Source organism: Oxyura jamaicensis, chromosome 4 (genome assembly GCF_011077185.1).
Source record: "Oxyura jamaicensis isolate SHBP4307 breed ruddy duck chromosome 4, BPBGC_Ojam_1.0, whole genome shotgun sequence".
NCBI lineage: Eukaryota > Metazoa > Chordata > Aves > Anseriformes > Anatidae > Oxyura > Oxyura jamaicensis.
In genome coordinates, this window is record NC_048896.1 from 63,559,316 (window position 1) to 63,583,642 (window position 24,327).

At 35.9% G+C, this 24,327-nt stretch overlaps 1 protein-coding gene across 3 annotated transcripts in view; it reads left to right on the forward strand.

Annotated features, from left to right (window-relative positions):
* Positions 1 to 24,327, forward strand: part of PRDM5 (PR/SET domain 5) — an 88,539-nt gene that overhangs the window by 45,932 nt on the left and 18,280 nt on the right. For all 3 annotated transcript variants that reach the window (XM_035325925.1, XM_035325926.1, XM_035325927.1), the window contains 3 exons: positions 6,555 to 6,715; positions 8,339 to 8,432; positions 20,652 to 20,737. In XM_035325925.1, coding sequence (XP_035181816.1) covers positions 6,555 to 6,715; positions 8,339 to 8,432; positions 20,652 to 20,737 — 341 coding nt within the window. The remainder of the gene's footprint in view (positions 1 to 6,554; positions 6,716 to 8,338; positions 8,433 to 20,651; positions 20,738 to 24,327) is intronic.

The following is a 24,327-nucleotide window of genomic DNA, read 5'->3' on the forward strand; positions in this document are numbered from 1 at the left end:
CTAATATACAGCTTGCTATGTTAAATTAGTCTTAAAATTGAACTCTGACCCCTGGGAGTTAGAAAATACAGAGCGAAATCCAAACCTTGCCTTTGAATGCACTTATATGCAAATCCAAATGCACTGTAGAAAATCTGTTCATGCTTTGAGATCTGATGATGAGATTTCTTTCTGCGCTAAATGTGATAGTAGTACTTACATTTTAAGAAAGGAGAAAGGGAAGCAAAGATAAGTAGGAGGCTTGCTCAGCTTTTGTAGGTAATCCATTTCAGAGTTTGAGACTGAGATTGTCTCTTCTGTGCCAGTCCAGGCTTCACTATAAGGTAATGTTTCCTGCCAGTAGCATATAGCTAGCAGCCCAGGAGAATTCTGTGGCCGTTTTCCCTCATGACTAATGTGTTCTTGGCAGTCTGTACTATTTTTTAGATGACTCTGTAAAGATTTATTTTCTATGGAGGCTTCTCCATCTAATGTTTACAGAGCCCTAAGCTGCCACTCAACCATGTGATTGTCAGCAGTTTAGATTTTAGAAAAATACTCATGCTCTAAAATTATTGTAGCTTAGATAGCAGTGCTTTGGTATGAGGAATATTTAGATTGATATAATTTAAGAGATAGACTTTCCTCCTTTAATCCAGTATAACAGTGTTTGTGGTAGATGAATTATTAGACTGGAGTGTTTGGCTTCTTTTACAATTACCTTCTAAACCTACCACAATTTCACAAAGCACTGATTTTTAAAGAATCTTTATCCAATGTAAAACATTTAAAATGTTGGGGGGGGGTGGAGTTCAAAACTGTTCAGTAACATATGTATTCCAATGTTCTGTGCAGTGATAGGTGGACTAGGTGGATATGTTTGCAGGATATCCAAAAGCAGTATTTTACAGTGTCCAGAATTGTCTGCACTGGTTAAAGGTAAAAGTTCCTACAAAAACATGCTTCACCTGTCACTCCATCTCCCTCCCTCCCCTATAGCACAGTCTTCCTTGGTGCAACAGCAGGGCAAAGGTTTTAAAATGTAGTTACTTCTTCTGCCTTATTAGGTAAAACTATCTCCAAAATAAGTCAAAACATTATAATAGTAATATTTGGTATTTTTATTAATCCCAGGGAAGATTGTCTCTTGGTTTGGGGGAAAAAAAATGAAAACAACAACAAAAAACAACAGACCTTCTTAACAAGTAGTCCTTAATTCAGCAGAACATGGGCCAAAACCTTTATGGTTGTACTGCGACTCTATGTCCTGGTTTCAGTTAGGACAGTTATTTTTCCTCCTAGTAGCTGGTAGGGTGCTATGTTTTGGATTAGGATGAGAAGAGTGCTGATAACATGCCGATGTTTTAATTGCTGCAGAGCAATGCTTACACTAAGCCAAGGACTTTTCAGCTTCTCGCTCTGTCCTGCCAGCTGGCAGGCGGGGGGTGCAGCAGGAGCTGGGAGGGGACAGACCCAGGACAGCTGACCCAAACTGGCCAAAGGGGTATTCCATACCATCTGATGGCATGCTGAACAATATATAGGGGTGGCTAGCCGGGGTGGGGGGCCGGCTGCTCGGGATTGGGCTGGGCATCGGTCAGCAGATGGTGAGCAATTGCATTGTGCATCACTTGTTTGTACATATTATTATTATTATTATTTTCTATCTTAATAAACTGTCTTTATCTCAACTCACAGGCTTCACTTTCCCGTTTCTCTCCCCCATCCCAGAGAGGGAGGGGGGAGGGTGAGCGAATGGCTGTGTGGTGTTTAGCTGCCAGCTGGGTTAAACCACAACACTCTATCATCCTTTTATAAAAGAAATGTTGATACACCAATAAGGAAAATGAAAAGTGAAAGCTATTACTGGGATGAATTGAAGAATAAGCAGTTTAGTTCAAGGCTGTGATTAAAACAAATAGGTCAGCTAGTCTAAGAGCTTGCGTTCCAGGTGAAGAAATATAGAACTCTTCTCCTGGTGACGTGACTCTGAAATTGACAGGTTATGTTGCTGTGAAATAAAGCAGATTTATAGGCATTGTGCAGCTACATTTGGATGATAGTGCCTCTCATAGCACTGAAACATACCTTTATTTAGAAAGGAGAGAAACAAAATCATCTGTAGATGTGTTTGGCTGGCTTTACTGATCTGTGCTGTAGGACAGAAAAAAATGGTTTGTGAAGCTTGAAATCTCTAGGAAAAAATGAAATTGAGCCTGCATGATACATTCCTTTTAAATTCAGTATCTCATTGTCTTAGAAGGAGGCATGGTGAAGAATGATATGGAATGCCTTAAATGTTATTTTACAATCTTAATTTACTAGGAAAAAAAAGCATTTTTCATAAAGCTCATTTTTCAGGCATACCTGTCTTGAAATTTTCATGACACGCAAGACACCACGTGTATAATTTTCCAAACTCAAGATCAAATATACTGGTTAATGAGGCCATAAGAGATCTGACTGACAGGAACGAGTAACTCAAAGCAGCTTATTGGGTCATTCGGTTTTCTGGAACTGTGGAGGCACGCATGAAGGGGATTTTATCTGTTGGGAAAGACATCATCCTTTTTATGTATTTGTTTTCTAGTGTAAAAATCTACGTGCAGAACATTTGATAGTAAGATAAATAATAATTAGTTCATTTTACAGGGCTTGGTGGAAGTGGATATTGAAGATTGCACTTTTCAGATAAAGCACAAATAGCCCTGTTTTTCATACTTTTTTTTGTCATATAGAGAGCATATCAGTGGAGTAGAAAAAAACAGTCCAAGGAAGGACATTCACATTATGATGTGTACTTCTGAGGGAAAACACTGTAGGATATATTATGTCAGGACTCTGCTTCCATATTTGGAGGCATTTACAGGTACTGATATCATAGTTTCATGTTAAGCACTCCTTAAAAATTTCCTCCTTCAGTGGTTGCAAGAACTGAAGGCAATGATGTACTTTGTTGTTTGTTTCCACTTTCTAGACTGCCTACATCTGAAGAGAATGTGTATTTTTTGTTAATGTTTTATTTTGTAACATCTTAATCTAGCACAGTGCAAACCTATTGACTGAAAATGCAGAAAGAAAATACTTTCTTCATTTTTCATACATAGATATTCAGTTATTTGCTACCTTTAATAATACTTTTATCTACCAAAGGCAGTGGAAAGAGTTTGGTTTTTGGCAGTGACAATTCTTGAGCAACCATCATGCTCTTACATTTACTATATGAAATCTCTCTGCTTATCACAACACGAGATATCATGAAATAAATTGTGTAGCTCTTTTTTTTTTTTTTGCTGCAGTTTTCTACAAGAGGATTTTCAAAGCTGCTCAGGGAATTTTGATGCTCTTGTCTTGTTGCGAGTGATTTATACTTTAGCTTTATGCAATTTAGGAACCTTTTGAAACTCCTTGCAGCCAATGTTCTTTATGAAGTTTTCACGTGTCTTTGTTTATGGTTTGAAAAAGAGAAGAAAAAAGGCCAAAGACTGCTCAGCGAGCCAACTGTGAGTGGGGATAGTGTTCTGATGGCTCTTCTATAGTGAGGTATACAGTTTGTGATTAAAAAAGGAAGTTGAGGAGAAACAATGATTATTTGCCTTTATCTAGTATAACATTTGAAAAAACAAAACAAAACAAAACAAAAAAACCACTTCCCATCACTTTGTTGAAAAATTTTGCCAAACTGGCACCAGGACTTGGCTGACATTAGAGCTGTGTATAGTGGTGGAAGATTATTATAATGTGTACACAGGAGAGATTAGTTAGTTCTGGCTGCCTGGAGGACTTTTATTTGAAAAATGGTTGATCTTTTAATACTGTATTATATTTTGTTGTTTGAAAGTTATCTTCTCAGATCATAATAGAAGTGCAGTACTGAAAATTACAGGAATGGTTACAAATAGAACTGTAAAATAAAAACAATGAATTCTCCTGAGACTCAACAAATGTCAAATCTTGTCATAAATCATGATGATATCATATAAGTGTATGGACATCATACAAATATTTTTTACTTTAGAAGACATGGTAATTTGTTCAAATGGTTTGGTATTGCTTCCTTTTTTCCATTTTTTTTTTTTTTTTTTTTTTTTTTCAGGAGCTAAGTTATTAAAAGAGAGACAAAGAAACATATAGGAAACTGAATAAATTCAATAAGCTTATAAGTTCTTATGAGAAGTAAATTTCAAGAGAAGTTATTTGAATATTTTCCCTTTGTTGAAATGATAGAAAATTGCATGTTACTTAGTAAAAATAGCAATGACTTCACTTGGTTAGCAGGGCAGTCTTGTGTTCCCGAGACGACTTGCTTAGTTGGCAGTGTGGTCTCATGTTCCCAAGATGAGAACAGAAGAGACTCAATAGGCAGTTAGAAGCAGTATAAGTGTTAGTCCTCCACATAAAGGCATATATCCTTGTTGACCTTGAATTTTTTTCTGAATAGCTAGACTGGAAGTTTTTTTAGGGTAAGACAACATATACTCTTATACCTTTGAGCATTTTCTTGCGTTATCCAAGACAAAATGGCCTTACTGAAGAATGAGCGGTTTGGGGGTTGGGGAGAAGAAGACAACTGTGGCTGATTTATGGGGGAGGGAAGCAGCTTATCTGGGCTTTGAAATGTCTGTGAGTACTTGTGGCACCACTGCTTATAAGCTTCACTTGTCATAGAATCATAGAATATCCAAGTTGAAAGGCACACATGAAGATCAGTGAGTCCAACACCTGGATCCCCAGAAGACAACCAAAAAAAATATAAAATAAAAAATTGGATGATGTGTCTGAGAGCATTGTCTAAATGCTTCTTGAACTCCGGTAGGCTTGGTGCCGTGACTGCTTCCTTGGGGAGCCCATCCCAGTGCCCAAACACCCTCTTGTTTAAAAACCTTTTCCTGATATCCAGCCTGACCCTCCCATCACACCTTCACGCCTTTCCCTCAGGTTCTTTCGATGGTCACCAGAGAGAAGAGCTCATCAGCTGACTTTCAGCTCCCCCTCGTGAGGAAGTTGTGGACCACAATGAGGTTTCCCCTCAGTCTCCTCCAGGCTGAATAATCCAAGTGACTTCAGCTGCTCCTCATATGTCTTCCCCACTAGGCCCTTCACCATCTTTGTTGCCCTCCTTTGGACACTCTCTAGCAGTTTTGTGTCTTTCTCATACTGTGGTGCCCAGAACTGCACACAGTACTTAAGGTGAGGCTGCACCAACACAGAGTAGAGCAGGACAAGCACTTCCCCTTACCGACTAGCAACGCCATTTTTGATGCACCCCAGGATATGTTTGGCCCTCCTGTCCACAAGGCACGCTGCTGGCTCATGCCCAGCTTGCTGTTGATCAAAACCCCGAGATCCCTTTCTGCAGGGCTGTTGTCCTTTCTCTCGTCCCCCAGTCTGTATGTGTAATCAGGGTTGCTCCTTCCCAGGTGCGGGACTTGGCATGTAGCACCAAATGGGCTTTAATATGCAGCATACTGAAATCAATTTCCGTTCATATTGGCCTTTGGACTTGCACCACGACTGGGATTATTTTAGCCTTTTGTTGAGCCATATCAAGGAAATACGTTGCCTCTGTATGTATATCATTGCTGCTAGAAAAACGAGCTTTTGCATATAAAGACTGTGTCTTACTCAAGTTTAACAGGAGGTTGCAGCTCAGACCTTTGTCCTGAAAAATAAGAAGTGAATGATAGTCCTGAAATTATGGTGGTCTTCTTTTGTAATGCATTTGTTGCTAGGAAAGCTTGTTTCAGGTATAGGCACCTGGTTTCCAGTTTAGACGGTGGTTCTGGAGGTAACCTTAAGCACCACTGATTTCTGAATGAGTGCTATGTTGCAGATGTTTATTAAGATGTAATCTTAATCAAGAAGTAAACAGAGAAAAAGAGAACATTCTCTTCTGCATTTACAGTAGCAATAAAATGAAGGTTCTTGTAATGATTTTTCTGCAGGATCATGTATCTTGTTTCTTTTCTGAAAACGTGAATGTGGATGTTCACAATATGTTTCTTCCTCTCTCTGAGATCTTTAGTTGAATTTTGAAACTCTTAGTAATATTAATTATGTCTCTGCCATAACCTTTAACCACATTACTATAGTTTGAACAGCAGCTATGACACTTAAAATTTATTTCATCTTTGTCATACAAGTTTCCTTTTATTGATGTGAATGAGAGGTTACTCGAAGCATATATGTGTTTTTGGAGAAGTCTTTTAAATTCAGGAAGATCTCTTACCATGTAAGTTTTAAAAAACGAAACCTATTGCATCTTGTTTTTTGTTACCATAAGGTACCTCCTGTTACTGGAGGTACTGATAAAACCTGTGCTCCTTTTCACAGGTAGCCATTTTGCCTGTAGAGCTTAATCTCGTATTTCTGGCTATGTTATTGCCACAACTACCTTCTGCTTTCTTAATTTCCCAATGACATTTTTATCTGATTTGGTATTCCTTCTGTTTCTGTGCTCAGAACCTAGCTCTTCAATTATCTTTTCTGCTTTTATTCATTTTTATGAAACAATACAAATCAATGTATTTCCATAAAAAGCTGGTATCTTTAAACCTTGTTTTCTTCTTTATAAGGTGAGAGGACCTTCAAGTGTGATCACTGTGATGCTACTTTCAAAAGAAAGGACACCTTAAATGTTCATATTCAAGTTGTACATGATGGACATAAGAAATACAAGTGTGATCTCTGTGACAAAGCTTTTGTGACACCCTCAGTCCTGAAAAGTCATAAAAAAGTGAGTAGAATAAATTCTTTCATATTTACTCCTTGTGTATCCTTAAGATTGTGGCTAAACACAAAATGCCTAGATGCTTCTGCATTGCTGACTTTTCAATATAAAGCTGTGTTGATTCTTAATACCCTAAAGTGCTTAATACAGTAGTGGTGTTATTGGTGGTATCCAGAATATGCAGGAATGCATTAGTTGTTAGGAATGAATTAGTAGCTGTCTGTCTGGTATCTCCCATTGCTGCCATTAGATATATAAGTGTTTTCTAAAGAACCCTATCCTAATCAAGATGGATTTAACATTCATATCGCTGATGTAAGGGAATGAAAATTATGTAAGTCCATCCAGTATTGAAATGATATCATACTTACTCTTCCTTCAGCTGCAGCATAATATGTATCATGTGAAATAAGGTTTTTATAATCTAATGAAGAACTTTACAGAATGAAGAACGTTCAATGTCTTTCATTAAAAAAATGAATAAAACAAAAAATTATTTCCCTGTCTGAAAAGAGTTGTATGCAAAGCTAGAAATCCAGATTGTTAGCTGGACATATAATTTAGCTTATTTTTGTTCCTATCCCATTTAAATTAACAATCATAAATGAAGTAATCCAAAATATTCCACTACAAGAGTATTCACAGTTATAAGAACTATCCAATAAGCTGAGAAATCTTCAAAACTTGGAGTTGAAATTAGTGTGAAAAATGAGAACCCATGCATGTAACTTATTTCAAGGTGGTCTTGCTGTTGACCACATGGTGTGGATGCGATTTTTTTTTTTTTTTCCTGTTTGGAATAATTTTTTTAAAGGCACTCTAGCCTTAAAAGCTTGATTTCAAAAGACAATCTCAACTTTTGATTTAGAGTTAGTGACAATTACAATATTCTTCTCATGATGAATTCTGTAAATATAGTCTGATTCTAATATTTATTAGGAAGAAGACAAGGACCAATATGCAATTGGTATTGACTGAAATCAGAGAGAACTTGTGATTTGGAGGATTGCTGTCTGTCATTTTTCAGATAAACTGATATCTGTGATTCATTCATATGAGACAATGTCAGAAATAATTTACACAAATCTACATAGAGACAATTTGAAGCTCCAGTTCAAGTTCTGAGTGGGAAAATTGTACTAGTTGAGGTAAAACCCTTTTAACTACATTTAATAATGAAATAAAATTCTGAGAAAGTATAAACTTTTAAACGATATTTCCAATTACTTGGGTTACTCTTGCTAGGTAATCAAATTATTTTCTGCCTTAGAAACCACTGTCAGAGAAATAAAACTGAAAATTGGGTGGCTTACTGTTTTAATCTTGAAGCTAGACAAAGGTTAATCGGGCATTTGTAATAGTGACTATCTAGGAAATTGTAAACTTGCAAACTGAAAAAAAAAAACACAGTTTTTTTTTTTTTTTCCATTAATAATGAGATTAGTTTAGAAATTCTAGAAGAAAATTGAAAGAATAATAGAGAATCTCTGCCTGAAGTGATGGAATAAAGTACAAAACGGTTGTTGGAGAGAACAGTGGTTGTTGTCAAGTACAATTAAACTGTTCATATTTCTCTTATTTTAAGGCTGTGTTGAAACTTTCATTCTTGTCTTTCCTTGCCCCTTGCAGACTCACACAGGAGAAAAAGAGAAAATTTGCCCATATTGCGGACAGAAATTTGCAAGCAATGGAACACTGAGAGTTCATATTCGAAGCCATACAGGTACAGTGATATTTATTATAATCAACAGGAAAAAAAAAAAATCTAATTGTATGCCAAGGTATCTCTAAATTTGTCTACAATGCTCTGTCTAGCTAGAAAAAGAAATATGAATTTACAGGTAGGCCTAACACACTTTTCAGATGTTTTACCTGCTTAATGTATAAAACATAAATGTATATGTGAGTATTTACATGAACATACACTGTGAGTTCATTCAAGTCTGTGGTTTCTGAGGTGTTTTTAACCTCTAATCTCATGTTATTTTAACTTCTGACCTTATCATGGCCTACACATTACCCAAATTAGAATGTTCTACCTTGGGTACATTTTAATTCAAAATGTATTTTCTGTTGCAACATCCAAATCATTCTGCTGTTCTCTTAGTATTTCTAGGTCTGAGTTATGTAACTGACTCTATATTGCCACCCTGATTGTACTTTTTCCCTACTGTTCATTACATATGTGCTTCTGTAAAAATATTGAAAATAATTTAGTCACGTTGTCATTTAGATAGGTTTCATTTTCTGAGCTTCTGTTTTCAAATAAATGGCAGATAACTGAAAGGGGTTTCTTTGTGATGATTTGTTTCCAACATAAAATGGTATCGATTTGCTTTTGGCAGCCAAAGCATCAGTTTACAAAGTCTTCCTGTGACATTCCATTCACTCCACGTAAGCATATTTGGTTTGCAGGGAGATGATAGAATTGGGGTTTCTAATCATTTGGCTTTCCACTATGTTTGCCAACTCTTAATCACTTCAGTCTATTAGGACTGCCTGTTGAGATTACAGGTCTTTACTAGTTTGAAATATTTTACAGTTTTAAATTTGACTGCCCCAGCTAAGAGCAAATTTTGCAGTCCTATTGTCAGGATGAATGGCTAAACTTTAGCTCTTCTTCTTTGCTAAATTCCATGTTTGGAATCTTTTCTTCTCATAGCAGCTGTTTAATATGTGCATATAAGCTTGTGAATAAGTGTTCTGCACAGGTAGCATGTAGTGTGATCATAGGCACTAAAGACACAAAAGGTCCAAGCTGCTGAGACACAACACAACACAACAATCACAATACAACAGTTCTCTTCAGTCCATTCCTCCTTGTTCTTTCACCATCTCCATCTCCATCTTCTCAACCCTCTCAAAGTCTTTCCTGCACAATCTCACCTGCTGTGTCTTTCTCTTCAGTCTTCTGTCCCCTAAGATGGAATTTGCTATTCTTTTGTCACTTCCTCAAGAGGCAAAGGAGGGAAAAAACAAAAATCTCACTCGTGGAGCATGTCGTATGAAGACTGAGAGAACCCTTGGGAAAATGTGCCTGTTGGAAGGACCAACCTATTTCTAACCTTGGCTGTACTTTAAAGAGACGCATAGGTGGGAGTACAAAGGAAGTAATCTGATAGTGTTGTTAGTCACTCAGCACATCAGTACAGGCTTCTGGGTTTATGACTGCCTAAATTTCTAATGTGTTAATTTTTTTCAGAAGATTTTGATCATGGATATTTCTTTACCTTCACCTTACCATCCTGTGAGGATACTATGTTATTCTTTAATCATCTATTTTTGCATACTAGACTTCCATGAAAATTAGGATTGTTATAGATTTTCCAATTCTTAAGGGAATATCAAAATGTTACTCTAATTCTTCAATAAAATCTCTGGATTCACATTCCAATGTGTTTTGCAGGCAAGTCTGCTTTATTGCCTTTAGTAGTAAGGTGCTTTTATTTATTTATTTATTTATTTTTGTTTCATGGGGCTTTTTCTGAAACTACATCAGTTTGCACAGAGAGGCCTTAGTTTTTCAAGCTGATAGTGCAGATGGCTTTTGGGAAAAGGTTTTGTAGCTGTCTGAGTGAAAATGCTTTTCACACATGTGCTGCTACCAGTTGCATTTAATGTTTCAGCTCTCTGAAGCTGGTTTTCCCAAAATTAGGAAAGGCGAGTGAGGTGAGTTTTGTGAAACCAAACACCAGAGACCTCTAACCTTGAGGGCAGAGACTTGCTACATTTTTAGCCATTATTATGCAAGAAACAGTACAATGGCATTTTGAATTTACTTCAAGTAGAAAGGCACTGAAGTTTTTTAGTACGTTTGTAACTTAAATAGGGCTGGAGAAGGTGCCTGGCCAGGAGATGGTACAGGTTGGAGTTAACAGAATGTGCACTGTGAAAACAGCTTATGAAAGAATCTCACTGCAGAAGGAAATTTTCAAGGCTTATTTATCAAAAAATCTTGAAGTACTCCTTTTAAAGAGAGTTACAAATTCAGGAAGAATGTCTTGTTAAATTCATTTATAATGGTCTGTGATAAATTCTGATCCTTCCAGTTGCTATGGTGATGTCAGTAACATGTTAGATAGAGGGATTTGTGATATGCATCCTTCATCACTCAGAATCAACCGATACACATTTTCATGTTTTTTTTTTTTTTTTTTTTTTTTTTTTGTTGTTGTTGTTTGTTTTTTGTTTTGTTTTGTTTTGTTTTTTGTTTATTATTATTATTATGTTTTGTTTTGTTTTTTGCATGTCATTCTCTTATGGTTCCTGACTGTTTCTTGATTGTCCCAGTGAAAGGTGGGAAAATGGGGGACAGACGGAAGTGACTTCTTGGTGGTTGAAAAAATTGCTAAGTCACGTGGTGCAATACCTTATACCAGGTTTAGAGAGAAAATGTCTAGTTAGATTTATGTTGCATTTCAGGAGGGATGGTTTTGACTTGTGCTGTGACTACAGACTTCAGCTAAGTTGTTCAAGATCATAATACATGCAGACCAACCACCAGAGGAAATTGCTGATCAGTGTGGAAAAGCTGTGCTCTTTTCAGTGGGCCTGGTTAAGAATGGGCCTGAGTGAAGCACAGCTTTCTGAGGGTTAGCATGCATCATTTATAGAGAAAGTAAGCATAGTTGATAAAGGGAATCCATGTTATCTGGAAACAGTACAAAAAAGCTGAGTTCTCATTTGATGCCTTTTAAAGTTCACTGTGTTGTTGAAAATCCTTGAAAACTTTTTATGCATTTTCTGAGAAATCTTGAGTTCATCAAACAGAGTGGAGCCACAAACTTGCTTTATTTAGTGATAGAAGATGTTTGGTTTTGAAATGTCGCAGTGTTGAATACTTTGTGCTCTTGGTATCAAATAAATTCAGTGGTTTTGAATTAATCAGTTCAAAAGTGTAGCCTCCTTTTCTCCTTTTTTTTTTTTTTTTTTTTTTTTTTTTTTTTTTTGGTCAGACTTTAAAGTATCACTTTTAATTCTGAGCTAGAAGTGAACCAAGCAACCAACCAAGCAACAACTGTCCAAGAGATGATTCATCTTTTGAATAAGCCTTCAGCTGCGTCCAAATTTTCAGTGCAACTAAATGGTACACCATAAGCATAAATATTGCAAGGAACTTCATGTTTTAAGAGATTAGGTTTCAGGTCCTGGTGCAGATGTTTGTGTTAGTGTATTTGCAGTTCAAGTGGTCGGCCTCCTTTATTAGCTACTTTGTATAAGAGGCTTTGCTCAGTATTTACAAAATAAGGCCAGGCAGAGTACTTTTGCAAAAAAATGTGCATCGATTTTTATCTTTTTTTTTATTATTATTATTTATTTATATGTCCTTTATAAAAGCTAAGATTCTTGTGTATCCTATTCATTCTGCTTTAGAAGTGTAATTTTGATATGCTTAATAATTCATATACAAAAAGAGAAGCTTTCATTCAATATGCAGCACATGTTCTTAAATACTGCTGCTCACAGATGTATGCATGCTTCCTCAATAAGCATTTTTATTCCCTTTTTTATCTTAGAATAAGACTCTTTAAATGAGCCCTAACAATACTTGGCCTTTTGCAGAAACTGAGCTGGTTTGGGGTGAGTGAACATGTCTGCATGTGCACGTATAAGAGGGAAGGGGTTGATGTTTGCATCTGAACCTAGTATATTGCTCTGTAATTCATCATCTGGGGTTCTAGCCTTAGAATGACAGAGACAGCTCTCTGTAGGTCAGCTGAAACACTATAGCACATTCTCCCTCTGCTGTATCCTGTTGGTTTATGACTTCTTAGGGTCAGAGGGAGCTGGGGTTAATTCAGCAAAAGAATCCTCTGACTGCGATATAAATTCCTTGGCTTGTTCATAAATTGTAAAAGAAGTTCTATGGACTGCTCCTTGGGATTGAAGACTGTGGGCCAAGAGGTTAATTACTTGCCTAAAGTTTCAAGCAGCTTTCAGTGTTAACAGTTACTGGCTGTGGTTTGCGCAGCTTTGCGGTTGCCTTATGCATAGGTATTTAAAACTGTTCATTGATGTCTTGTGTGTGCATTGTATGTGAGTACATATATAATTGTTTGTGCCTATGTAATATGTATACGTTTGTTATCTGCCTGATACTAGTCTTGTTTCTTTCCCAATTAGTTGTATCCTAATCCCTTCTGTCTTTGGTATGTAGCACATCAAGTTGTCGAACAATGAATGTTGGGATGAAGTAGTTCATATTTGCACATTCATTTATTTTTGCAAAAAGAAAATTGAGTCTGATTTAAATGTAACTCTGTCCTTTCCATGCAATCTTTTTCTTAACTCCATTACACAGGGATTGGTGAGGTACCACTGATGCTCATACATGTCTTTCAGAAAATGCTTGTGCATACAGACATAGATTAAAACTCAAGGACCTGTAACTTTGTTTTGTGTCTGTCACATTTAGTCAATCTCCTGATAAAAAGACAGTAAAATAACTGTAACTTCACATGTCTTAAATGTTTTCTGAAAGGGTTCATGTTTTTATTCTATGCCATTTTACAGCCATTACTTAACGTGGCATTCTTTCATGTTATGTTCTTTGTTATGTGGAAAAGAAGCTTCCTTTTTCAAGGAAGAGTTGAGAATGTTCTTTGGAAATTTACTTCCATATCCATGAACTAAAGATGATACCATGAAATTACATTAAACAAACAAAAATAATTCAAACCATCAGCTTCCATATAATTTGTGTCAACATAGCTAAGCTTATATTTTTCAGTTTCAATTTCCACAACTAAATACTGTCTTATAAGCTCATGAAAACATTTTATCATACTTGTCCCCTATAACTTTAGGTGCTGATTGCCTTCCTGAGATGTGTTTCTTCCTCTGCATTGAGAGTCTGATATAATAGTCCTGGCTTTGCCATTGTAGGTCACACTTCTGCAATTTGATTTATTAGGCATTTGAGCATATTTAAAACCATATTTAAAGTACAACTGTATAAAAACCTAGTTCCAAATTTTGCAGTCCTGTCAAAATTCCTGAGTAACCAAACCAAATATTAATTGTGAAGTTAAAAATCAAAATCTGTGCTTAATAACAATAGCTCAATCATCTATGAAACTAAAATACTTCAAAATAGTCAAAGGAAGTAATGAATTCAAGCTAGGAATTCAAGGAAGTAATGAATTCAAGTGATTCCTGCTTATTGCCGTGTAATATATGCCTCCAAAATTGTAGTAGGTGTGCAGATGACTGTTCATTAGTGTACAAAAGATATGTATACAAATAATCGTTCTAGGAAGTTGTCTGGTCTTTTATATGTATATATTTATTACCTCTCTATATACTTATTGCCTCTAAATAATTTATAATACATAAAAAAAGATAAAAGGAAGCTTTGAGGAACTTCCTCTCATATCACAATGAAGTATGTGAAAAAATGTATCTAGTCAGAGAACAGCTTGCAAATGTTTACAGATAGGTTGTTTCTATTCGATAACTTATAGAGGATCACTCTTTTATCTACTGAATTTAAAGAGGAGCTTGCAGAAGACCTCAAAGGTGAGGATTCTGCATTTCTAAGCCTTTCAGTTTATACATCATTGTCGTATTTATCTCCAGACAACAGTTAAATCTTTAAAAGTACCTGTAAAGTTCCATGCAACTGTCAGCTTCTTGTTGTCTGCTCCCATGAATGGAGAAATGTTCTTATAATGGATAGATTATTTGAATGCTAGTGACATCTTTAGATAAATTACACCACATAACTGATATACTTTAAATGATTTGGTTGACCTTAAGTCATAGATGTTAATGCTCCATTCATAGGGAAGGTAAATTGCTTAATTCCACTGACATATGCAAAAAATCAAATTGCTTTATTTTTTAAATTAAGCCTGTAGAGTTCTTATTTGTGACTAAAATTCTTAATACCAATATGCAACTGGTAAGACCTCTGCAGGTAATATAGGTATAGTTAGGAGTAAAGATTATAACCTTTGTATTTGGTAGGGTTCTTTACTAATCTTTATGATTTGTTCCATTACGAATAGCTAAAGCCTCAATTATATGATAATCACGATAGACCAGACAAATATTTTGACTCTAGGTCTAACTACTGCTAATCTGAATTCTGACTAAAACCAAAACTTCTAAAGAAATGTTCTCGACTGTGAAAACAATGCTTCTCTGTCTCAAAGAATAAAAAGTACTTATGAGAGAGTATTGAAAGACAACATTTGTTAAAGCAATCTAGTTTTATTTTAAAAAGAATAGCATTAAGTTTGTTGTTGTTGTTTTCTCTTTATTAAACGTGACCATAGCTAGTGACTGGAAAATGCATTTGGTTGAATCACATAAAAGAAATTCTAGTTCTCCTTTGTGTCTACAAAGTGCACAAGTATTGGATCTTGGTTAGGAAGCATTCAGAAGTACACAGGCTTTAGTGTAAACAAATACAGAAATATTTGATCTCGTCTTCAGAGTCTGCCAAGTTTGAATGTCATTTAAAATTAAGAATGTGAAGAAATATCTCTAATTGACCCATACCTGAGTACTGATTTCTGTTTCTCTCAGGCAATAATTGTAGTCTGCACAGGACTATTCTCATACCAATCCTATCCTAGAGAATCCTATCCCCTTCTTTATCTAGTTGCCTTTGAGTGTAGAATTACAGGTGTATTTGGCGTTTCTGGGTCTCATCTCAGCTGACATCCACAAGTATTTTATCTTTCAAATCGTGAAGTTATTTAGTTCTTGGCATGAGAAAGCTAGGCCTGTGTAGGTGCTTTCATACTTCTAAAAGGCTTATTTTGAGTGTTAAGTTTAGTGGCTAAAAGTCAGGCAGGCCAGAGTTCTGTGTAGGCCAGATCACTGTGTTTATTGTCTAGTCCAGATTAGTGGTTTGGCTTGTAAAGAGAACAGCTAGCTGCTGCAGTCAGCCAAACTTCTTCATTACTGCACCGTTGTTTTCCATTCCTAGTATCTCTGGTTAAAATTATAAAAATTCCTTAAGAGAACATAAGCATTAAAAGACCTTAATGCTTAAGGGTATTAAATACTTTTGAAAATGCTGCTTTGTATCTAGGAAACAGCCACCTCTCAACAAGAGGAAATTTATTACTCTGAAGAAGTGTTTGTCTTCTCAGAGGTCAATTTGACATGCTGTGCAGCGCAAAGGTGATTAAATTTACTGAATATTTTCTTAAAGTATAGATATTTAATCTTCTTTCAATAACTAGTTTTCTGGCATTTTCTGCTTCAAGTTCTGTCAAAGTCACTTGGTTCCTTGAGTTTGCATATAACTTAGTCTTAATTCCTAATGAAGTTAATTTCATTAGGGAGAAATTCAGTTCTGTGTATTTTAGGTTGCTTTGTCTCTGTGCATGTACATATTTGTATAATACATTTAAGTGAACCTCTATACAGTTAAGGACACAAAATTCCTTTTCTTTGATGGGAACTCCATATACAGAGCACCAGCGGCTGAGGATAGATGTGTAAAGTTGTCAAGTGCTCTATGTGAACGGATAATGTTCCAAAGCATATGTCACAGATTATAATTTTGTTATATCCGTTAACCTTTTGCCCATCCTTACTTGCTGTTGAATGCTGTCATCACCCTAGATTATCCCTGACTAAAAAAGCACTCTTGCAATTCCTTTTCGGGGTTGCCCTGTTGATCACCTGGCATGGAGTGTTGCATGTGTGATCCAGATGGCCCCTTTGCCTCCAAATTCTTCCCCCAGGTGAGCTGTCTTCATTCCACCAGAGCTGTATGATGGTGGATTCACCCTTCTTCCTCTCCCCTGCCCCAGTAAATCTTCTAAACAGACTTTTAAAAATAATAGAGATTTTAATTTTTTAATAAATTGTCTTCTAATCCTTACAGTTCAAAGTCTGAAAAATAAAAGCAATATTTAGAAGATTATAAATGGCCTGGGAAAGATTCTGAGGGGCAATGATATTGCCATAATTATCTGTTAACTTTTTAAAGAAAACAATTGCTTTTAAGTTTCATACAGTACACATGGTCTGATGTTGAGTGCAGACTTTTTCTAATGTTAGTGAATGTTGACCTAGACCAGTGGTGCTGAATACCCCAACTAATCCAGCAAAGAAGTATTAGCTTTTTTTTTTTTTTTTTTTTTTTTTTTTTAAAAAAGAAAACATTTGACAATTTCGATGTCTAATGCAAATTCTTTATCCCTCAATTCAACAGTTCCAATAAAGCCAGAAAGCAAAAAAGTAAGTGTGTACAGGAAGGGATGTGTAAACAATTGAGAATTTCATACGAGTGACCAAGCAAGCCATATAGGAATGGGGACAGTAAATATGACTCAAAATTAAACAGAATGAAATAGAAGTAATGGCTATATAAGATTTGAAAGAGCTCTATGAGACTGCTTCCATAACTGAATGTAACAGTTCATTAAATGCATACTTTTGCATGCTGTTGACTACCTTTGTTGTGCCTCTGTCTCATTCATTGGTCTCTTCTGACTTTTGTTAAACTCTCTTCAAATTAGGCCTGTTTCTCCATTGCATCTCTGTGAAATACAGTAACATTTTTTCATTTGATAGGAAGGTCTTTATCACCTGTAAAATACATATTTTGTTGATCTTAGTCAAGGTCATTGTTTCAAAGTAATATATATATATATATATATTCTTCCATCAGGTTTCCATCAGATTTTATAATTAGCTTTTTTTTTTTTTTTTGTGGCTAAATTAACTACAGGGAATGCAAACTATATTGTGGAAATGGCAACATATAGGACTAATTTGAACTATTGTGTCCTAAAGTCTTTAATAAATGTATAGTTTAGCTACTGAAAACCAATAATGAGTGTTTGGTTTTGTTTCTTAATTGCTTTGCTCCCAGAGGTGTCTGAGTTTGTGAAATCTGGGTGCTCAACTCACTGTAAGTATGGCTTTATAGTGCCTTTGATTACAAATGTCTCATAGGGAAGTGTCCATCTCAGGTTGAATTGGAATGGAAGAATCTGGTCTATAAAATTAACATTTTATGCTGTATTAAGGTCCAGTAAGTATTAAGATCTCAAGCTAGAGATGTATACACTTGTGGAAAAAAGGATACCAATTCTATCATGACATCTTTTCAGATCAAAATCCCATATGGTTTTCCATCATGGAATTGTTTTTCATAATCCTTGTATTAGGGTTACATTTATTTTTATTATGTTAAAAGCTTTGTTTTTAGTCATACAAAATCTGCAAGTAGAATGTCTAGACTTTGAATTACATTAAATCCACTGCAATTTATCTAAGGATTATTTATTTGGGGTTATTTGTGCAGAAGTGCCATTAATGTGTTGAGCAGTTTGTTCTTGGACAGCAGGGATGTGACAGTCAGCTGTAACTTGAGGGTAATAAAAACGTTTATTAGGACATGTTGATTGGACAAGCTGCATTTAATATGTCTACTGGATTTTGATGCTGTAGTAAAGTAGTGGTTAAATGTCTTAGTGAGGACTGCAGATCATAGTCTCAGCTGTAGTTTTATGGCAGAGTTATGAACAATAGCATAGAAGGTAAGCCTTTTTTTCAGATATTTTCCAAATATGAAGTGTCAGATACAAGGCTTAATCATGTATTTGTGAGTTAAGACTTCTCTCTCCACATTACCCATATTTTTTAATAAGTAAAATAAAAAAAAATCTTGGTGAAATAACACTAATTTTGAAAACTTTCCTTCCTATTGACTCCAGTAAAGAGACATAATACTCAAAAAGTGGTGCAATCGTATACTTCAGTATGATATCCCTGGTAAGGATTTATTATTGCTTCCAAACATGAAGATGTTTCTATATTTTATATATATTTAAATGTAAAAATATGTATGTGTATATTACAAAATATAGTAAGAATAGTAAAATATAGTATATACCAGTGCAAATAGTGTAACTGTTAATCAATACCTTATAGCATCAGTAACTTCACCTTAGGTGCACCCCCTTCTTAGATGATTTCATCTGTGGAGCTGCTTGAAGCTGGTCTTTTTCAGGTATAGCATACTGGTATGAAGTCATACTGTTGCCATCTACTGGCATCTGCTGAAAGCTCTTAAGACTACTCATCAGGTATCATGATCTCCATGGTTAATTTCTGAAGGACTCTGTTTATCTGTTTACTGAGTTTCAGACAAACTCAAAACTGTCCCTTGGAAGCAAAATACTTTCTTTTTTTTTTTTTAGAGAGACTTGGGTATGGGCAGAGAGAGGAAGGAAAGGTACAACTCCTGCCTGTCAACACTCCATCTGCTTACAAACTGCTGAAAGCTTTAACTTCTACATTCAAAAGCCTTAAAACATAAAAATGTCTGCTGAATTAATTAAATATTTGAACACTGACAACTGCTGGAGTGCTTGAAGGACAAAGGTGTGGATTAAAGACATAAAGGGTCATGAGAGAAAGCGTCGTATTTCAAACTGTTCAGTGAAAAACACATTGGGCTTGGTAAAATCAGCCAAATCAATGCTAAATGACACCAGTTTAATGAAGTGTTTAACTAAATACATTTAAGATATGGGATGCTGCAAGGGAGATGCTAAGAGCCTTCTGCTTTCAATTTAATTACAAATTGTGACAGAAAAATGTCAGAAACTTTCATAGAAAAATATTAAGTAGTTTTTAATGCAGTTAGATGTAGCATTAAAAAAAGAGGGAGTTTTATGTTTAAACTGGATTCTAATCCCCAGAGGACTGTAATGGAATCATAGATTGGGTTGGGTTGGAAAGGACCTTCAAGACCATCTAATTCCACCCCCTGCCGACACAGGCAGGGACACCTTCCGCTACACCAGCATTGATCAAAGCCCCATCTAATCTGATGCTCCCAAGGATGGGGTTATCCACAACTTTTCTGGGCAACCTGTTCCAATGCCTCACCAACGTTAGAGTCAATAATTTCTTCTGAATATCTAATCTAAACCTATCCTCTTTTAGTTTAAAACCATTTCCCTTTGTCCTATCACTACACTCCCTGACGAAGAGTCTCTCTCCATCTTTCTTGTTGCCCCCTTTATGTACTGGAAGGTCACTATTAGGTCTCCCTGGAGCCTTCTCTTCTCCAGGCTGAACAACCCCAACTCCTTCAGCCTGTCTTCACAGGAGAGGTATTCCAGCCCTTTGATCATCCTTGTGGTCCTTGTCTGGGCTTGCCCCAACATGTCCATGTCTTTCTCATGCTCTGGGCGCCAGAGCGGACTGCAGTGCTCTAGGTAGGGTTTCATGAGAGCAGAGGCAGCGAATCATCTCCCTTTACCTGTTGGCCATGGTTCTTTTGATGCAGCCCAGAATACCATTGAATTTCTGGGCTTCAGGTGCGCCTTGCTGGATCGCGTTGAGTTTCTTGTCATCGACCAACCAGGTCTTTTCCTCAGAGCTGCTCTCAATCCATTCTCCGCCCAGCCTGTGTTTGTGCTTGGAATTTCCCCAGCTCACGTGCCGGAACTTGTACTTGGCCTTGTTGAACTTCATGAGGTTTGTATGCACCCATCTCTCAAGCCTGTTCAATAATGACCAGATTTGAAATAAAAATATTACTTGGAAGCAGTCAATGCCCAACCATAAAAGTGACCTTGTGCAGAATGTTGTTTGAGCAAAGGAAGTAGTTTTTTTCTTCTCTTTCTGTTTCTTTCTTTCTTTCTTTTTTTTTGGTATGTTCATTTTTTGTCTTGTTTTAAGGCTCTCCATGAATATTCGTATCTTGCTAGGACAAAACCGAGCAGTGAAAAGTCATACTTTGAACTAGTCCTGCAATGTGCCCTCGTGGACCTTTTTTTTTTTTTTTTTTTTTTTTTTTGGTAATTTTCCAGATTCTTAGTCTCTTTTTGTTTGAATTGAGTGTGAAGACAAAAACAGAAAAAAAAAAAAAGTACCTAATTTTGTCAAATAGTCATGCTGAAAGACCATCATGAACTGAGGACATATTTCTCGAATCTTATGCTTTTATTGTTTTCAGGTGAGCGTCCTTACCAGTGTCCTTACTGTGACAAAGCTTTCAGCAAGAACGATGGATTGAAGATGCATATTCGCACCCACACAAGAGTAAGTGTAGCTTAGTTGCTTTTATGGATACTTTTGAATCGTCAAATGAATCACATATGGGGAAAAGTGAATACCTCCTGTTTACACAGAGATGAGGGTATACCAACTGAGATATTTTATACTTATCAAAACAAAAAGCAAAGATTTAAGTCATTAACTGTTAAATTCTGACTCCCTTAGTGACCTTCTATTTTCTGTATTCTGTGTTTTATGCTAAAATAATAGTAGTATGAATTTTCTTCCTGTAACCTGTGATAATTTATAGGTACAAATTAATGTTTGTGATTTGTTTCCCAAGAAAACAATAGTAACGAGGCTTCACCATGCTTTAAACTTCAATATCCAGTGCTTTGATTCTTACCCTCTCCTTAAAATCCAGTCACTCTGAGCTTTTAGAGGCTGTACTTTACTCATGCATGACAAACATTAAACTGGAAAGAACTTGGTAAGACAAATTGCAGATGTTTCTGAGATTATTCTTGAACCTCAGGTCTAATTTATCATAAAGGTTCCCCGTTTTAGGGACGGGCTGGAACCTTCTCAGCCCCACTCAGCCTTTCTTTCCTTTCTAGCAAAGAGATGGAGAGCTGCCTTCAAACAGCGAACTGTGAAGTTAGGTCTAGCATTCTGTATGCTACCTGCCTTTGACCACCTCTTCCACCATAAGAAAATAAACAAAAAGTTAAGAAGTAAATCCTAGCCTTTGCTGGTAATTCCTTGGGAGATGTTTCTGCTTATGGAGGTTAAGGCATCCTCAAGGCCAAACCAAGCAAGTTCTTTGTTAGGATATGGGGAGGGTGAAAGTGAAGTTAGTGGTCCCCATAGGCAAACCTGCACACAGAATAGCTTTTTGAGCATATAAAGATAAGATCAAAGCTGTTTGTTTATTTTTCTAACCATTTTACCCAGGCCTTGAGGGCATTAGCTGGAGGTCCTATATGAAGTGGTAGCTCATGTACCACAAACTTTAGTTCAGAAGTAATTACTTTGTGCAAAGCTTCCTGGTGTTGTATTGGGAACAGCTTAGTCCCATGTTGTTAGTTGTTTCTGCCTCTTTCCAGATGCTAAGTCATTTTAAGAAGTGGTATAAAGTATTTTCTGTTATTGCTGTCCCATATTACTGTTTCCTCACCAGGAGAAATTTCATTGCTATATATGTTCTATATGGCTGTGAATGGGAAAAAAACCTGCACTGTAGTAATACAGAGTTTAATATTTTCCTGATTTGGCTTATAGTTTGACTAAAAACAACAACAAATCCTATGTAGGAAGAAAATAGAGGGGGAAAAAGAGCCCTTAATGATGCATCTCCATTGATCATCCGTCTGCATGATTGTGAGTGAGGCTAGAGAACTTTACAAACATTATCTTCTGTGCTTAAAAATGGTAAATTAACTGAGAGAGCTTACTTAGAGCAGAAGTGCAAATCCTATTGTCCTGGGAAATACAGCCCTTCTTCAGCTAAGGGAAGTTGTGCAGTATTTCTTGATAATTCTATATTTTACTTGATAGCTGTATGTATCAGTCTTAGTTACCCACATGGTGCAAATATAAAACACTCAGATGTATTACGTTTACAATCAAAAATAAAGGGGGGGGAGTATTTCAAAGTAGAGATATTTTAATTGTGTTGAATGAAGCACTTAGAGTTGTTCTTCAGCTGAGTGTACTTTTGTGGGATGTTTCTTGCTCTACGCTGTACTTTGAAGCATAATTATACCTTAGAGAATTTGCTTTTTTCTTGTCTGCTTTTGGCTGCTCGCTTCTACCTCTTTTATATAATTTGTTGCTTACATATATTCCCATATGTGATCAACTTTTGCCACCCTTATATGTAAGCAGAAAAAATAGAAATATTTGAAATTTGCCACCTGGTTCTAGAATACTTTATTCAAATTGGACTGGAAGGCAAATTGACGATTTACAATGATATGATAATAGGAGGAAAAATAAAATTATTAAAGCACTACTTATGAATGAAAGTAAAACAATTGAACCAATGCTTATTATTTAGGTAATGGGAAGAGGGAAGATTCAGGAAACCAGCTTTTATGGAATGGATATTTGTTGTTAATTTACATAGATTTATAATCAGGGACAGACATTTTATTACACACAGATATTAAAATCTGAGTTAAAATGTATCAGAGAGCATACTGTAACAGTATTTAGTCAAAATATCTGTACAGAAGATCAAATATTTTCTGTACAGCTCAGTTCATGACAAATGTGATATAAGTGTTTCCATGTACTAGAACTGCAGTGATCATCTAGGTATGAACAGTTCATATTTCAATTTTCTTTTCATTTTTCTAAGCACTGTAAATCTTTACAGTTATGCTACGTGATTTAAAATATGCAGGCACAACATGATTTTTTTAGACCTTGGTTTGTGGTTTTGCTTCTTTTTGCTGTCATGCTGCTTATATGCTACTCCTACTCCTAAATGAGCTTCACAGAGAAGCTCATTTCACAGAGAAGCTCATTTACATATAAATGAAAATTTATATTAATTTATCCCCAAATAAATGTTTTTTACTTTGCGTTAATAAGGCCTAATATTGAGAATGTTGATATTACTAGCTCATTTTCATAACCTAAGCCTGTTGTTATAATCTTGCTTGTCCCAAATTTTCCTCTTCTTTACCCTTCAACACCACATTGAATATGTAAATAGAACTGGATAACTAAAAAGATTAAAATCCTAGTGGGAGGAAAAAAAAGTTAATTAGTAGTATTAACAAAAGCAATATAAGAAAAAAGCAAAGCTTATTACAAACTTTCACAGATTTTAAAGTCAGAAGGAATGGCTGTGCTGAGTCTGTTCTGTAAAATGTTGTCCATACGGTACTGTAGGATAATAAGCTGTGCTTAATTGCTCAGATAAGTAAATATTAGTACAGGTACAAAGGAATAAATATGCATTTTAGGTGGTGTGATTCAGACAAATGAAAGAGAACGGAGTGTGGTGAAAGGAGGCTGGGTACTTGGAAGGAATAAGAAGGAAGAGGGGGAGAGAAATTACTGAAAGGTAAATTGTAAAGAGACCAGTACTTACAAGCACACTCTTGTTATGGCAAAAAGATGAAGATTCATTTAATGTTTGTCGTATGTTGATGGTTGTCAGGACTGCAGCTGTTGGCATTCAAGATATCAATAAGAGATGCTGAAAAACTTAAATAATTGATTCTGGTGTGCTTGGTGTTGTTTATGTGTGATTTTTGAGATTTGTAATGTATTGAGAAGAGAAAAAAAAATAGAATCCAGAAAAATGTAATATACAAAGCAAAAAGCAAAAAAACGCAAACAAGCAACCCCCTTAAGTAAAAAGCTGTTTTACATGTACATTATCTAGTAGTTTTGTAATATCAAGATACCTGCCTTAAGGTTTCTCTATATGCAAAGATGTGTTCAAAATGTGCAGTCTGAAATGCAGAGCTCTGCCTATGTACTATGTACTGCCTATGTTCTCTCTCTCTCTTTTTTTTTTTTCCTCCTTTCATTCCTTTTCATTTTTCTCTATGGGGCATATGCTACCTGCTAGAGAAGAGGTGGGAATTCTCCAGTAGTCTTGCCCATTTAGTCATATT